The sequence below is a fragment of the Myxocyprinus asiaticus genome, chromosome 22 (genome assembly GCF_019703515.2).
Source record: "Myxocyprinus asiaticus isolate MX2 ecotype Aquarium Trade chromosome 22, UBuf_Myxa_2, whole genome shotgun sequence".
NCBI classification, from domain to species: Eukaryota; Metazoa; Chordata; class Actinopteri; order Cypriniformes; family Catostomidae; genus Myxocyprinus; species Myxocyprinus asiaticus.
Window position 1 is genome coordinate 38428196 of NC_059365.1, and position 16042 is coordinate 38444237.

Here is a 16042-nt window from a genome sequence, read left to right on the forward strand (position 1 = left end):
AACCCATTTGATTTCTCTCCCTATTTTGGTCTCCTCGTGTGTGCTGTCCAGTGCCAGTTCGTCTTGATTCATGTTCATGTCAGTCTCGTCTCTGGTTCCCGTCCCTTGCCGATCCGGTCGGTCCTGCTTCCCATACGTCTGCCCCAACCCAGCTTCAGTCGGCTTTCAGCGCTGGACTTCATGTTTGTCCCATATGGGGTAGTTTTGTTGTTTTTGTTTATTTCTGTATTAATAAATCCTTTTGGTTTTTTACTCTGCATTTGTATCCTGCTTCTGCTTTAACCTTTGACTCCGACAAACACGTACACTGTCACTTTGTTCACCCTGTTGGTGTTTGTTGGGGCAGTTTGACAATTATAGTTATACTTCTCAACATTCTCAAATCCAACAGCCAACTTTAGAGTGTTGAGGTTTGTTGGGGCAGTGTGAATTGGCCTTTAGAGTGTGTTATGCAGTGCATATCTTAACATCTTTTACCTTATTTTTATTATTCTCAGGTTAGGTAAAGTAAGTCGAATCTGGACTAAATTATAAGCATCTTAAAAAAATACTTACAACCTGGACAGAAGACCCTTTAGTGGTATGTTCTTGCTCACAATCTCAAAACATCAAACATTAAAGCCTCAGTAGGCAAATTTCTTGTAATCAATCAAATTAGATGTATTAGTTACAATTGATTTTCTAATTGATTTTCTTTTCATCTGTTGACGACGATGAGTTTTCTCTGCTGCCATACATGATGCCTCGCCTGCAAAACATTACACTCTATGGTAATATATATTTATTTTACTTCTACTTGTCATATAATGTTACATATATAAAACGTTGGTCTAACTTAATACATTTTTTTCCTCTCTATTCTAAGTCAAATAAAATACTCGTACAATAAAACAGTCTCGTCCTTATCTTCTTGACCTCAAATTTATGACCCATATTCCCACTTTAAGACCCACTTTTTAATTATCCAGCTTTGAAGACAATGAGAATGTCTCTAGATATGATATAGAGATTTGTACCTCATCATATTTTCATGAGAAAGTAACTGTAATTATAAAATGTAATGTAATCCAATTGCAAGCACTCCATTTTTGTAATCTGATTATGTAATCCAGATTATTATACATGTAATCTGTTACTACCCAGCCAGCACTGGTGGTTTGCTGGTCTTAGATGGATGGATATATGCAGTGTGCAAGTCATACAATAACTTGCCAGCTGGGATAACTTTTGAAAAGTAACTAATTGAATAGAACAACATGAATATGACATTTTCTGGGCATAATCTGTAGAGGTTACTCAACCAAAATAATAATAATAATAAGGTTTAATACATCCACTTACAGAAATTTAGCCATCAGCTGTTAGGCCAAGAAACAGAGCATGAAAACAGATCAGAAATTAAAGACTCACAGAGATAGAAATATGCTTTGGGTAGTGATAATGAAAGTTATAATATGATAAAGATGACTGTGATACAAGAATCAGATTAGACTTAAAGGAAGGAAACAGATTGTGCTGTAGCCTACTTAGAGACATACTTAGATTTTACTTGGATAAAACGTGACAGCAAATAGTATGTCTGACCCCTTAACTATAATCCCTGTACCATAACCTGTGCAGAGAACAAAATGGATTTACATGCATCAATTTCTCTGGGGTCCAAACAGTGTAATGGAAAAAATGTATAATTCATGATGGAACAAGCTATAAATTATACATCTATAGAGTCCTGTTTTCACTTCTTTATTAGAGTCTATTGCCTAGTATGAATAAAATGCACTGGATCTTAAAAAAGTTTTCAACACACACCAACACACTCACAAAATTTCACATTCATCACTGTTGGTCTAGATTAACATAAGCAATGAACCAGTTTAGCTAGATCCACAAAATCAGCTCTATAACAAAGTTGAGTTTTCCACCTTGAGGTTTACAACCATCTGGTTTATCAAAAGGATGTGACAATACTTGTAAATCAACCAATGAGGAACATCCTTTGCTATTTTATCTATGCTGTGCTGTGCTGGTTATCATTCTTTTTTTTAATTAACAGGTCTTAACATCTTAATAATGCAGTTCCTTTGGAGCACATGGATTGTCAGTATTGCTTTAACCAATCAATTCTCTGTCTCTTTGGGTAAGAATTTCTCCATAGACAGAATTTAATTGATTTAAAAATACATTTGTGTAAGGATTCTGTATCCAGTTTACCGTGTTTCTCTTAATACATTTGGCAATAGGTATGCATCCTGTGTTGTACCAAGAATTCTGCCTGAATGTGAAATCAGCAACCGTTCATAATAAGGATTATCTGTTCAACAACCGAAGATTCAAAGCTTCTTCTTACAGGTCAAAATGTCTTTTTCATAGGGATAAATTGATTACGTTTAATTGTACAACAGTTAGTTTCTGTCCTAATTTAATTGGACAAGCATCATTCCAATATTGCTGATATCAGACATTTTAAATGAATATCAGCACGGCTGAGTAATGATATTCAATATGGTGCTCTTGTTTGTCTTTATGAAGTGATTCCATGTAAATGTATAAAAGATTTATGGTGCTCTCTGTAAGGTAGTTTATATTATTTCTTGATATATTGACAATCTTTGTGTTTTACATAAAGTGGAGGTGGCTCTGGTGACAATGTAAAACCAACCATGTCTCCTAATCAAACCTCTGGGAAAAACAGGTAATCTTGCTGTCCAAAACATATCAATCAATGAATAATTACATTTGTTCAGGTTGTAGTCCAAAAACCAGAAAAAGCGTTCCCTTGATTTTCCAATGGGATTTATAATGGCAGTTTTTGATTTATGAGTAAATTAAGGTCTGTGGTAAACATTACTTAATAATACACTGTCTGGCCAACAAAACAAAAAAAAAAGTTGCATACTCTAATATTTCATTGAACTGCTTTTATCATTGATTACAGCGTGCATTCATCATGGCATTGTTTCGAGAACCTTGTGCAAGGTCAGCACATTTATTTCCGTCCAGAGTTGCATTAATTTTTGCCCGAGATCTTGTATTGATGACGGGAGAGTCGAACCACTCCGTAAAGTCTTCTCCAGCACATCCCAAAGACTTTCAATGGGGTTAAGGTCAACAAGTATGTTGCTAAAAAGTTACTAGATAAGAATTACAATGGTATATTCACTCATATACTAATTTAGCAACTTATTAGCGACATACAGTCATCTTTTTAAAAACATGCCGGCTTCAAAATTCATGTTTAGGGTTTGACTGTGTGTAGTTCTGTAGAACAAAACGTCAAAGTATCTTCAAGTAATGTTTACCATACAGACCTTTTTTACTCATAAATTGAAAAAACTCATTAAACCGTAAAAACCCATAGAAAACCCACACATATTTTACACTAATACGTGCATTTGCACTGTTAGTAAATGAGGCCTAGTGTCTTTATGTGCCTTTAACTGAATGTGAGTTTTGTGATATCATTTCTTAATTTACTGACAATGCCATTTTATATACATTGTTAGAAGTGGGTCTGATGACTTTGTTGACGCAACTATCGAGCCAACAACTGTGAAAGACAGGTAACACTGCTGTACAAACAAACAAACAAACAAATTAATTAATACTGTGCATAATTACTTTTAAAGGAGAAAGGGAAAGTAAAAACAAAAAAAGAGTGCCTTATTTCGGCTTTAACTATGTCAGTTTTGTGATATCATTTTTTATTTTTTAACTGACTGACAGTACCTTTTACATACAGTGTTAAGAGTAGGTCTAGTGACTATGTTAAAACAACCATTCCTCCTGAACCAATGACTGTAAAAGACTGGTAACACTGCTGTACAAAATTATTATTTTTAAAGTAAAGCAAACAAACAAACAAACATACATACAAATATGTGTGCCATCAATGATGTCAGTTTAGTGATATCGTTTATTTGACTTAATGAGAATCTCTGTGTTTTATATAGTCGTAGAAAAACAACCACTCTATCTACTGAACCAACGACTGTAAAAGACAGGTAACACTGCTGTATAAAACAAACAAATGAATCAATACATATTTACTTTTAAGTAAAAGAAGAAATTTAAAAAAAAAAAAAACAATTTGAAAAGAGTGCCTTATTTTGCCTTTAATTATGTTCGTTTTTTTTTATATAATTTTTTGACTTATTTTGACAATCCCTTTTTACCTAAAGGCTTACAAGTAGGTCTGGTGATGTTGTTAAACCAAACAAACGTCCTAGACCAGCGGCTGAGAAATCCAGGTAACACTGCTGTCTAATAATATTAATGGTAGCACTTTATTTGACAGTACCGTTCTACGTTTACGTACTATATAATTACAACAACTATAGTAATTACTAGGTACTAACCATAAATCTAATATTAAGTACATGTAGTTACCTTATATTACTCAGTACTTTCTTGGGTAAAATATTACACTGTAAATATACTGAAAGTACACATACTGTAAAATAAAGTTCAACCATATTAATAATAATTATAAAAGAATCAATAACAATTGAACTAATAAATGAATTCATTTATAAATGTTATTTTTAAAGACACACATCTGATTACCAATGGTTTGGTAAGTGTTTATCCATCATTGCTTTTGTGGATGAATAATAATTGAGCTCCTGTTCAATATCAATATGGAGAGGTTAAATTCAATTGCTACCAATCTTTAAAACTGTCACTAAGTCATCATCTTAATTTAAAATATATAGATCCATGTTCACCCCCTGACTTTTGTATACATGGAACCTGCGTGTTAGGGATTTGGAAGCCCGTATGCGTGTAAGTACTTCACATTAGTCACCTGTCCTGTAATCCAATATGTTACTCTCACATGTCATGGGCATTTCAACAAATACGTTACTCGTCCTGACTGTATGATGTGCCATTGTTCTGCAGGTGTGATGAGGGCTTCAGAGGAATTCGATGTGAAACCAGTTCTTTGTAATCTGAACTGTCACTGGTCAGATGCATTTACAATATTACATTGCATCTGTGCCTGAAGGTGTGAACCAAGTGGCCAGTACAATCTGAATTACAGGATTCTCCTCAAGAATTTCTTGTGTGATCTTGTCTCTTTGTCAATAAAGAGAACTGAAGCTATGCCATGTCTGTGGCACATTTGTCATAAAATATGTAAATGTCACATAGATAGATCCTATGGGTTAAGGATCTAGAGGGTTAAGAAGTAAATGATCAAGATTGGTCAAGCAGGGTTATGCTAAACAACCAACTTTAATAAACTGTTCTCCCCACAAGCACTGTGGTCCAAGTTTCAACTACTTACTTTTTTATGAAGTATATTAAAGAAAATCTATTACCACCCAACAATAAGTATATTATATTTTTATATATTATAGTATATTTTTATATATCAAACATAGAAAAATACTTATATAGAATAGTTTGAGCATTATTTTAATCCAGGAAAATAAGGATGAGACTGAAAGGTCTTCGTGATCTTGCTGAGAGAAACCTGGGCATTCAGCCATGACAGAAAATTACTCTTCAAAGCACTGAATGGCATAGCCAATAGCCAAGTTATCTTATTAGACTGTTATATTCTATTTACTTAGAATGTATACTTTCATAATAAATGAATTTAAAAGTTCTTTTTTTTTAAATAAACTAATTGTTAAGATTCCACCATTAAAAAGAAGCCAGAGAGTCTGTGAGATAACGGTGGTGAACAAAAATAATGCAAAAGCACACTTATTGGCTAAAATGGCAAAGAGAGGTGTGCTTGATGTGTGATAACAGAATGTATAAACAAGTAAGCTTTGAATGAGACGATGGATGATACAGCTGGCGTCTCGGCTTTGTTGTTTTGCTCAATAAAGTCTAACCTTTGACAACTGGAACCCCTGGACTTCGAGAGTTTTCTTGCTAAGAGGGAAGAGACTTCAATATTCCACGACGCAAGCCATCCAATTAGAAGAAGATCTAACACACATTTTCTTCAAGACAAAAGAGGGCATGTATTACCGCATAACAGTACGACACTTTAAAAAACAGTTAAAATTACCTGACCTAAAATTCTGATTAATACTGGAATATTCCACAAGTGGGAATCAGAATTTTGGGAACCTGAGAATTCACTGTAAAAAATTAAATGGCCTTTTTTCAGCTTATTTGAGTTTTTGAGTCACAGAAACTCAAAATGTGAATTACTTGAATTACTATATAAAACACATGTTAGACCAACAATATTCCCCCAAATGTTGTCCCAACTAGTCTAACAAAGTTGCTCGAATGAACAATTTAATGTTGAACAATGTTGCTGATTTAAAAGTTCCCAGCATGCATTGCAACTTGAATAATTATGTGGTTAGTGTTATAGGCTTTTTTATTTGTGCTGTTTACTGACTTTCTTTATGCTCTTTTTTTTTTTTTGCCACTGTTGGTTTATTGTTGTGCTGTGATGTTCAGAGCTCATCTTTTAACTTTTTGAGGTTTGTGTGTCTATTGAGGTCTATTGTGTGTCCATTTCAAACAATTGTACAGTACGTCTTGCAAGACATAACTCTCTCTTCAGAGGCAAAGATTGCAGTTAAAGGTGCACTCAGTAATTTTTTCCTCTTTATAAAAGTTGAACTCCTAAAGACATGAATTGTAATTTTGCAATATATGTATGAAATCATGAGCACTCAAATTAAAATGAAGACTCCAGTCATATCAGTAACCTTATAAAAGCTGTTTTATTCTACATGGAGAGGGTCCGCACATGGGGGCTGCCATGTTAGAATCACATGACCAGCCGAATACTACTCGCTTAATCTCAGTAACCGTCCTGTTATTTCACACTTTCACTCATTGATTAAATTAATCATGACTGACTGTGAATACTACATTTCTACAATGGCATCTGAAACTGAAAACTATTGATTTTAAATTATGCTGCATCCAAACCACTAGGTGTCAGTGTAAGTCCAAGATGACACAAAGACAAAAGTTACTGAGTGCACTTTTAATTTCATATAAATGTAATTGAAATGGTGACAAAATGAAAGTTCTCATATTGCAAAATGATAGTTGGCTGAACTTGAAATTTGTAGTTCTCTCAACAAGAATGTTTGCATTTAGTGAACAAACAAATTCACATTGAATAAACAAAGCAATGTTACTGAGAACAATGATTTAGACAGTCATTGAGAGAACTAACAATATTACTCCATCATTTTTCTCAACAGTTCTTTTTTTGCAGTGTTGGTTTGCGGTATTGACATGACACTTCAGCAAACCGAATATTGCCATATATATATACATATATAGTAATGATATGCATGTAAATGTAGTCACTGTCACAAATGAAAAACTTGTAATTCAAAATGTAAAATACAAATTTTCTAATTACAGCTGAATTGATCTAAATAGCTTGTTATTGCCATTTTAGACTTGAAATTTTTGTCTTACATTTTTCTTCTCAGATACCATCTCATTAAATAACCATCAAGCCCAAACACAAGGTCTAAACCAAATCACACTAATTTGGCAAGATAAACAGAAAATCTATTTTTAACAGTCAAACCAATAAAAAAGGGCTTGATAGCAAGTTGTGTTCATAAATTATGGATGATGGTTTACAATCGGCCAAAATGGTTCTAAATTATTATAGAAATTCCACCAAATTTGATCACACGACTCCTTATATGCAGGGGTTTTAAGTATCCACTAGATGTCAGTATCCAATACTGTATAACTGCAGATTATTTTATTTTGATACCATGTTCAATGTGTAGTATATTCAAGACAAAATAGGATATCTCTGAGTGTGTCGCAAAAGTAGTTTTAGGATATTAGGACAACCTGACTAGGGTTTTAAATACATTTTAAGAAGCTCCTGATAAAAAGTGTCTGCTGTGCTGGATTACTGTAGTCCAGGTGTGATACTGAAAGCGTGCAGTCGGGTTTAAGGATTATTAAGGATGATTTATCAGATTTTAACTTGAAAAACATAATTAAATATTTGATTGTAAAGCTTTTCATTATTTTTCGATCACACAAGAGGCATAGAAGAAATGTCTTGTACAATTTTAGTCAATGTTGCTGAACTTGGCTAATCAGCTGTTTAATGTAAACAACTATAAATCAAGCCCAGGAGCCTTTGGACTAAAATTCTACCAAACAGAATTTCCTCTGTTTGCATCATCAGTGATCTCTTAAAAGTTAATTCTAATCATGGTCAGGTCTAAGGGGGGCATTCTGATATTCCCCTCCCGGTCTGATGAAGAGACAACCACTTGCCCATTAAAAAGATTGCATCTTATTACAGGACCTGATTAGAATTTAAAAAAAAATGAATGAAACGTATTTAATTAAACTTAAATACTTCACATTTATGCTTAATTTATTATAATATAGATTCATTTGATGGAAATTAGTCATACAATTGCAATGGACTGAAATATTTATTTGAGTGTAAGTTTTAACCAGTTAATATCATTTATAATTTGTGTGATACTGTTTTTAAAATCTGCATTTCCATGTAGACCCCTCAAACTGTTAGACAACTGAACCAGTTGCAAGGCTCTACAAAATGTCACCCTCATTATATTATATTACTTCTTTTCTAGGTTTATCATCTCAAACCAGTGAACAAGACATTGTTTTAAAGATGCAGAGAAAAAAAAATCCTATACAGAAATCTGATATATAGCAATATTTGCAAAACACATAAATAAAATAGGGCCTAAAAGTTCATATCTGGTTTTGACTGATATTTAAAATTCACATACTTGTATATATATATATATATATATGCAACATACACTGGCGGCCAAAAGTTTAGAATAATGTACAGATTTTGCTCTTATGGAAAGAAATTGGTACTTTTATTCACCAAAAAGGCATTCAACTGATCACAACGTATAGTCAGGACATTAATAATGTGAAAAATTACTATTACAATTTGAATTTTTTTTTCAGAACTTCATAAACGACTTCAAAGAGTTCTCATCAAAAAAAATCCTCCACGTACAGCAATGACAGCTTTGCAGATCCTTGGCATTCTAGCTGTCAGTTTGTCCAGATACTCAGGTGACATTTCACCCCACGCTTCCTGTAGCACTTGCTATAGATGTGGCTGTCTTGTCGGGTCCTTCTCACGCACTTTACAGTCTAGCTGATCCCACAAAAGCTCAATGGGGTTAAGATCCATAACACTCTTTTCCAATTATCTGTTGTCCAATGTCTGTGTTTCTTTGCCCACTCTAACCTTTTCTTTTTGTTTTTCTGTTTCAAAAGTGGCTTTTTCTTTGCAATTCTTCCCATAAGGCCTGCACCCCTGAGTCTTCTCTTTACTGTTGTACATGAAACTGGTGTTGAGCGGGTAGAATTCAATGAAGCTGTCAGCTGAGGACATGTGAGGTGTCTATTTCTCAAACTAGAGACTCTGATGTACTTATCCTCTTGTTTAGTTGTACATCTGTCCTTCCACATCTCTTTCTGTCCTTGTTAGAGCCAGCTGTCCTTTGTCTTTGAAGACTGTAGTGTACACCTTTGTATGAAATCTTCAGTTTTTTGGCAATTTCAAGCATTGTATAGCCTTCATTCCTCAAAACAATAATTGACTGATGAGTTTCTAGAGAAAGCTGTTCCTTTTGTGCCATTTTTGACCTAATATTGACCTTAAGACATGCCAATCTATTGCATACTGTGGCAATTCAAAAACAAACACAAAGACAATGTTATTCTTCATTTAATGAACCAAATATCTTTCAGCAGTGTTTGAATTAATGGCAAGTGATTTTCTAGTACCAAATGATCAATTTAGCATGATTACTCAAGGATAAGGTGTTGGAGTGATGGCTGCTGTCTAGATTTGATCAAAAATGACTTTTTTCAAATAGCGATGGTGCTGTTTTTTTACATCAGTAATGTCCTGACTATACTTTGTGATCAGTTGAATGCCTCTTTGTTGAATTAAAGTTCCAATTTCCTTCCAAAAAAGCTAAATCTGTACATCATTCCAAACTTTTGGCCGCCAGTGTATATCATTAAATATAGCCTACTACAAAAATGTCAGTTTTCATATATGTTTCCCAAATACTGGGATTTGAAAATGTTAATATATGCTCAAATATATGAACCATAATGTTATAGGCCTATATATGTTTATATATGGCCATATATCAGATTCCTGTACAGTAAGAAGAGGTGTAGACCGACATGGGTTAATAAAATTATATAAAAATCTCTACGGACACGCAATCTGTGTTAGAGTTTGAGTGGGCGTGGCCATGCGCCTATTTAAATGCCTGTCACTTAAACGCGGCTGATTTTTACCTACAGAGAGACGCTCATTCAGAGAAGACACATTGACAAGTCTGTGGTGGATTTCAAAGGAATTATAAGGGCGGGACGGATTTTATTTTACAGCTGAATCCTTTGTCGGCATTAGCAGACGGGAAAATATGAAGTTTTTAACAGTTTTGCGACTTTTTTCTTATGCCCTCGGTGAGTAGATTTAGCATTGCTAAAATGTGTCGCTCTCACAGCCATGTAAACTTTATATAAGTGTAAAATGTATAATATATATGTATATATAATGTATGTTATAAAGTTTCAAATACGCTTTCTCCCCATTCTCAAACAGTCTAATCTCCTATTTTGCCATTGATTCTATTGACGGGTGACAACAATGTCACTGTGTCTCTCTTTTAAGAATATTCTGGGATATATTTATTTTTGACCCATGCGATCACTCGTTAGCTCAGTGTCTGTGCATGCAAGATTTTTGTAAATGAAGCCTCTCAGCACCCTCTAGGGGTATTAGGTAATGCACACAACCTATTCTTAGTTTTAAAACATGATTATTTGTATGCCAGCCAAAAAGATTACACCTTTCAGAAAATAAGGACTCCATGCATTCCAGAAAATAGAATCAAAATAAAGTTTTGCAAGCCCTGTAGTGCTGAGACACCCAGTGCACATAGCAGTTACATTGTAGTAACGAATCCAATGCATAACCATAAACTCAAATAGATATTTGCCTTATTTATTGATGTTTAGCATTGATGTTTCAGCGGCTGTGTCATTGGTGAATGGTGCATCTGTAGTGAGGTTAGAGAGCGAGAGTCCGGCACAGACAGCTGTGATAGATCTCCTAGAGGTACTGAACAAACCGAGGTCTTCTGTGGACAACAAGCCAGTGGAATATCAGGAGGAAGACGACTATTACTATGACGATGAAGAGGACGACGAGTTTTCTGGGGATTATGGTTTGCCTATAGGTAATTAAGGATTTCTTTTCAAAATATAGAATGAGAATGATTGCGATTTGCATTCATAGTATACTTACTGTTACTATAGTATCCATATCAGTTTGGATAAATATCGGTTTTCTCTCTCAACAGTTGCGTTTTCAAGCAAACCCAAAGATCCAAGTGCCGCTTTGAAAGCAGAAAAACTTGAAGGCTCAAAGAGGAAGGGGCAAGGAAGGAAGAGAGGAAAAGGAAAGGGAAAAGGCAAGAAGAGGAATCCATGTCTGAAAAAATACAAGGACTTTTGTATCCATGGAATCTGCCAGTATCTGAAGGACCTAAAGGAGCCTTCATGCATGTAAGCACTTGACTTGTGATTTCCATTTTATGTAAAAAGTTCCATTTTTAAAATTCTCGTAGAGAATCAAAGGCATGAATCAAGCGTTCACGTTACTCATCCTGACCATATGACTTGCCATTTTTACCAGATGTGATTCAGGCTACTCAGGAGAGCGATGTCACATCTTCTCCTTGGAAGTAAAGACGAACGAGGGAGCATACAACCGCACAACGGCACTAGCTGTGGTGGCCGTGGTTCTCTCTTCACTATGTCTCACCATCATTGGACTTCTACTGGCTCACAGGTTTGATTTCCATCACATCCTTCAGTTTTTAAAATTCATAACGTCTACCAAGCTGTTTTGGGTTGATGGAGAGTGACTTAATTTTCGATAACTTTTCTGTCACCCAGGTTTCACAAGCGAGGCGCATACAATGTGGAAAATGAGGAGAAGATCAAACTGGGAGCTGCCCCACACCACTAAGAGACAGGACAGAACGGTAAGATGATAACGTCACATTCTACTTAAATGTATATAGTCCGATTTGACTCATTCGCTTGACATTTGGATTCCTGTTTTATTTCAGGCAACTGTGGAAAGTCTACCTCAAAATAAAGTGCCGAAGTTTAGTGTTGTGTGGAACAGCGAGCACAGCGTGCTGGACAATAGTATAGCGTGACAGTGCTTGCTTGTCAGGAAGCATGGCACCTATGTGAAAAGCCTGACTCGCCAATGACTCGCTAAAAAGTTCACGAGAGAGTCCAGTCAGTTCGAAACCAGCCACGAACTGGAACTCTGACGGATGCGCTTGGTCTGGAACAGACTCAAACTGTTTGGACATTTCAGTTCAATATGGAACGAGAAGGAACTCCTTGGGGTTGGAAATGTAGTTTGGGTTTTGGAAGCGAGGCATTTTCTTGTATAGAAGAAATCTTGCCCGAAATAAGTATTCTTATAAGCATTTTTGTTAAAGGAATACTCCGGGTTCAATACAAGTTAAGCTCAATCGACAGCATTTGTGGCATAATACTGAATGCCACAAAAAATTATTTTGACTCATTCTACCTTTTCTTTAAAAAAGCAAAAATCGAGGTTACAATGAGACACATTCAATGGAAGTGAATTGGCCAATTTTTGAAGGCTATCTTTTTAAAAGCACTCACATTATTTATTCTGTTATTACTTGTGTATTATTTGAGCTGTAACGTTGTTTATATAGTCCTTTTTGCGGCGGACTACTAAGTGAGATTAACAAGGTTTATGGTGCTATGCCATCAGGGCAACAGAGTTGGAAAATTGGATATAACTTTGCATAGAAAATCTTAGAAATGTGATTTTATCACACAAAAATCAATGTAACACTCATATTGTGTACGGCTATATTTTTGAAACAGTGAGTATTTTAATGTTTACGGATGGGCCCCATTCACTTCCATTGTAAGTGCCTCACTGTAACCCAGATTTGTGCTTTTTTAAAGAAAAGGAGAAACGAGTTGAAATAAATTTGTCATATTCTGTTATATACTTTCGATTGAGCTCAACTTGTATTGAACCTGGAATATTCCTTTAATGTCTGTGTATTTAATCATTGTTAGCTATGCTTTAATTTATTTATTTATGTGTATATATATATATATATATATATATATATATATATATATATATATATATATATATATACAGTGTATGTGTGTATATATATATGTGTGTGTGTTTGTGTATGTGTGTGTGTGTGTATGTATATATATATATATATATATATATATATATATATATATATATATATATATATATATATATATACCGTACTGTGCAAAAGTCTTAGGCACATAAGATGTTTCACAAAAGCATTTGTGTTAAGATGGTTATTTATATCTTCAGCTTTAGTGTGTCAATAGGAAATATAAATGTTAGACTCCCAAACATTACTTTTTGCAAATAGAAAAGATTAGAATAGAAGAACAGGGAGCCCTGCAACAGATGTCATGGCCCCCACAGAGCCCCCCACTGAACATCGAGTCAGTCTGAGATTACATAAAGAGACAGAAGCAATTGAGACAGCCTAAACAGATAGAAGAACTGTGGTGAATTCTCCTTGAAGCTTGAAACATCCTATCTACCAACAACCAAGAAAAACTGTGTCCAGGTGTACCTAGGAGAATTGGGGCTGTTTTTAAGGCAAAGGTGATCACACCGAATATTGATTTAACATTTTTATGTTTACTGGACTTTGTATAACATTAAGTGATAAATGAAAACTATTTATGTCATTATTTTTGAAGGCATCCTCACTATGCAACATTTTTCACAAGTGCCTAAAACTTTTGCACAGTACTGTGTATATATATATATATATATATATATATATATATATATATATATATATATATATATATATATATGTGTGTGTGTGTGTGTGTGTACTGTATATATGTGTGTATGTGTGTGTATGTGTGTGTATGTATATATATATATATATATATATATATATATATATATTTATATATATGTATATATTAATATTTATTTGGATTTAGACCAACCTTGTCCAGCCCTAATGCACTGGCAATCTATTTGACAGTCTCCTTTGTGTTTTATGTCAATGTAAAATTGTATTTATTAAAAAGCAGTTGTGATAGGGAAATGTCTATTCATGTGAGTATGGAAAATGGTAGACTGAAAATCAAAATAATAATTTAATAATTTGCAATTTTTATATTTTTAGTGCATTTAATAATGAGAATATTTTAGAATATTTTTATTATTTTAATCTCCAGGACAGTTAGAATGTATTTCAGTGAACCTCTTAAAAAGTAATATTTCAAACTCTCTCTCTCTCTCTCTCTCTCTCTCTCTCAGTTTTTTTTTTTTTTTTTAAGAGAGAAAGAAAAGATATTCACTGTTTGGCCAGTAAAATGCTAGCTCTGTTTTACAACAGTGTGCAAATTATGAAATGTGAATTAAATGTCCTAATCACAAAGCTGTCTTTTTGTTTGAGCAATTCATTTTTTCTGTGTGTTTGTGTTGTAAATTCAGCATCCCAAAGATAAAGACATTGTTTCCTCATTGTCTCAATATACAGTATGTGTGCAGTATTTTTGACATGCTCAAACATGAAAATCAAGGCAAATAAATAAAACTTATTTTGATATACTGTAATGTACTGTATTTTCAATGCAGATGTGAATGCTCTGTATATTCCCAAGGAGGAAGACTGCAGCGTGATGCAATGAGTCATTTCCTCATGGGAGCAGTTAAGACCGGTTTCCCATTTTTAGGATATTTTTGAAAACTGGAATAACAACATAAGTACTGTAATAGCTTAGTTTTGACACAAGAAGAAAAATATTTGTCTAGTCTCTCTCCTGCTTTGAAGTTCCAAAGATTTGTCATTCATGTGAAGTGCACCTGTATCCTGAACATGTGGTCAATGGCTACACATACAATACATGCACAATAAACACTCTTTCACCAATAAACTCACACACGACATGAGACTTCTCACCTTGCATTACCAGTATAACTCGCTTGCATCATTATTGAAATTGCACTTCCTTTAACTAAAGTTGCAAAACTTCTATGCTGGCCACACCTAAACCATCAAAACTTCCATTTAATACACCATCAACAGTTTATACCCCACTTCCCTTCTATAAAAACGTGATACATCACAGACTTTAAAGATTTCAAAGAGGAACCCACACCACAGAGCTCATTTCCTTTTCAATAAAGTGGTTTTAATCTTTTGTACCCTAAATGTTATACATCAATGTCAAAATGTCTGTGGCAAACCACCAACGCAAAGGGCATGAATGAGTCTTTGGGGCTGCAAACTAACATAAATGTAGGCCAGGCTTACATAAACTAAACTCAACCTTCATGGGGTCATCTAATTTAATGAATGACTCAGGCTGTTTGTTTGTAAAGATACCGTTGGGTGACATGCATTCATACAGCGGCATCAAATGATCAGCTCTTAGGGTAATCGCTTGTCCAACCTTTATCACAGAACATTATTAGCCACTGATACTAATTGATAGTATTAAGCAAAGCAAATGTATTGTTTTATACTTGTATAAGTTGATCACCCAGCTTTCTGTCATAGGATATCACATGGTCAACTGACCGAACTGGCAGGGCATACAAGTAACTCATCACACCTTGGGTGGCCGACAGCCCTCTTTTACCGATGGCATCATTCTCACAGTCCATGTGCTTTACGAGCTACTCAATCTAACTCCACCACATCTGGTCAGAATACTGTACGTGTTGACTGGGGTGAACTGGACATATGGGTTTGGGTCACACCCTGCCAGTATGTTGAGCTTATAATTCGTAATTCTGGGCTGTGCACAGTAGGCCGATTTTCCAAGATAATTACTTAAGGGAGGCCATGATGACATAAGCTTGTAGACATCTCATGTAGCGGTTCTGCCTTTAAGACATCTCTATTGCTCTACTCTCAGGTTTTGCAAGATGACTCAGTTGAGTAACATTTAT

General features: G+C 34.6%; 1 protein-coding gene and 1 long non-coding RNA gene across 2 annotated transcripts in view; one reads left to right on the plus strand and one right to left on the minus strand.

The window, feature by feature from the left end:
* The window catches only part of LOC127412738 (uncharacterized), a 99529-nt gene extending 92423 nt beyond the window's left edge, over window positions 1–7106 (minus strand). The window contains exon 1 of the long non-coding RNA XR_007892473.1: window positions 6684–7106. This is a non-coding gene — a long non-coding RNA (uncharacterized LOC127412738). The remainder of the gene's footprint in view (window positions 1–6683) is intronic.
* A 3163-nt stretch (window positions 7107–10269) lies between these two features.
* On the plus strand, window positions 10270–14691 carry LOC127412731 (proheparin-binding EGF-like growth factor). The gene is made up of 6 exons (XM_051649339.1): window positions 10270–10455; window positions 11025–11231; window positions 11355–11559; window positions 11690–11845; window positions 11953–12041; window positions 12129–14691. Exons 1-5 carry the CDS (start codon window positions 10413–10415, stop codon window positions 12023–12025), a joined length of 684 nt encoding a protein of 227 aa, XP_051505299.1. The 5' UTR covers window positions 10270–10412; the 3' UTR covers window positions 12026–12041; window positions 12129–14691.
* The last annotated feature ends 1351 nt before the right edge of the window (window positions 14692–16042 follow it).

What these genes read in the sequence shown, in the direction of transcription:
- LOC127412731 (XM_051649339.1), top strand. Translation starts at nt 10,413, where the DNA reads ATGAAGTTTTTAACAGTTTTGCGACTTTTTTCTTATGCCCTCG. An exon ending in ACTTTTTTCTTATGCCCTCG is followed by an intron (nt 10,456 to 11,024) that starts GTGAGTAGATTT and finishes TTGATGTTTCAG; the next exon opens with CGGCTGTGTCATTGGTGAAT. An exon ending in GGATTATGGTTTGCCTATAG is followed by an intron (nt 11,232 to 11,354) that starts GTAATTAAGGAT and finishes CTCTCTCAACAG; the next exon opens with TTGCGTTTTCAAGCAAACCC.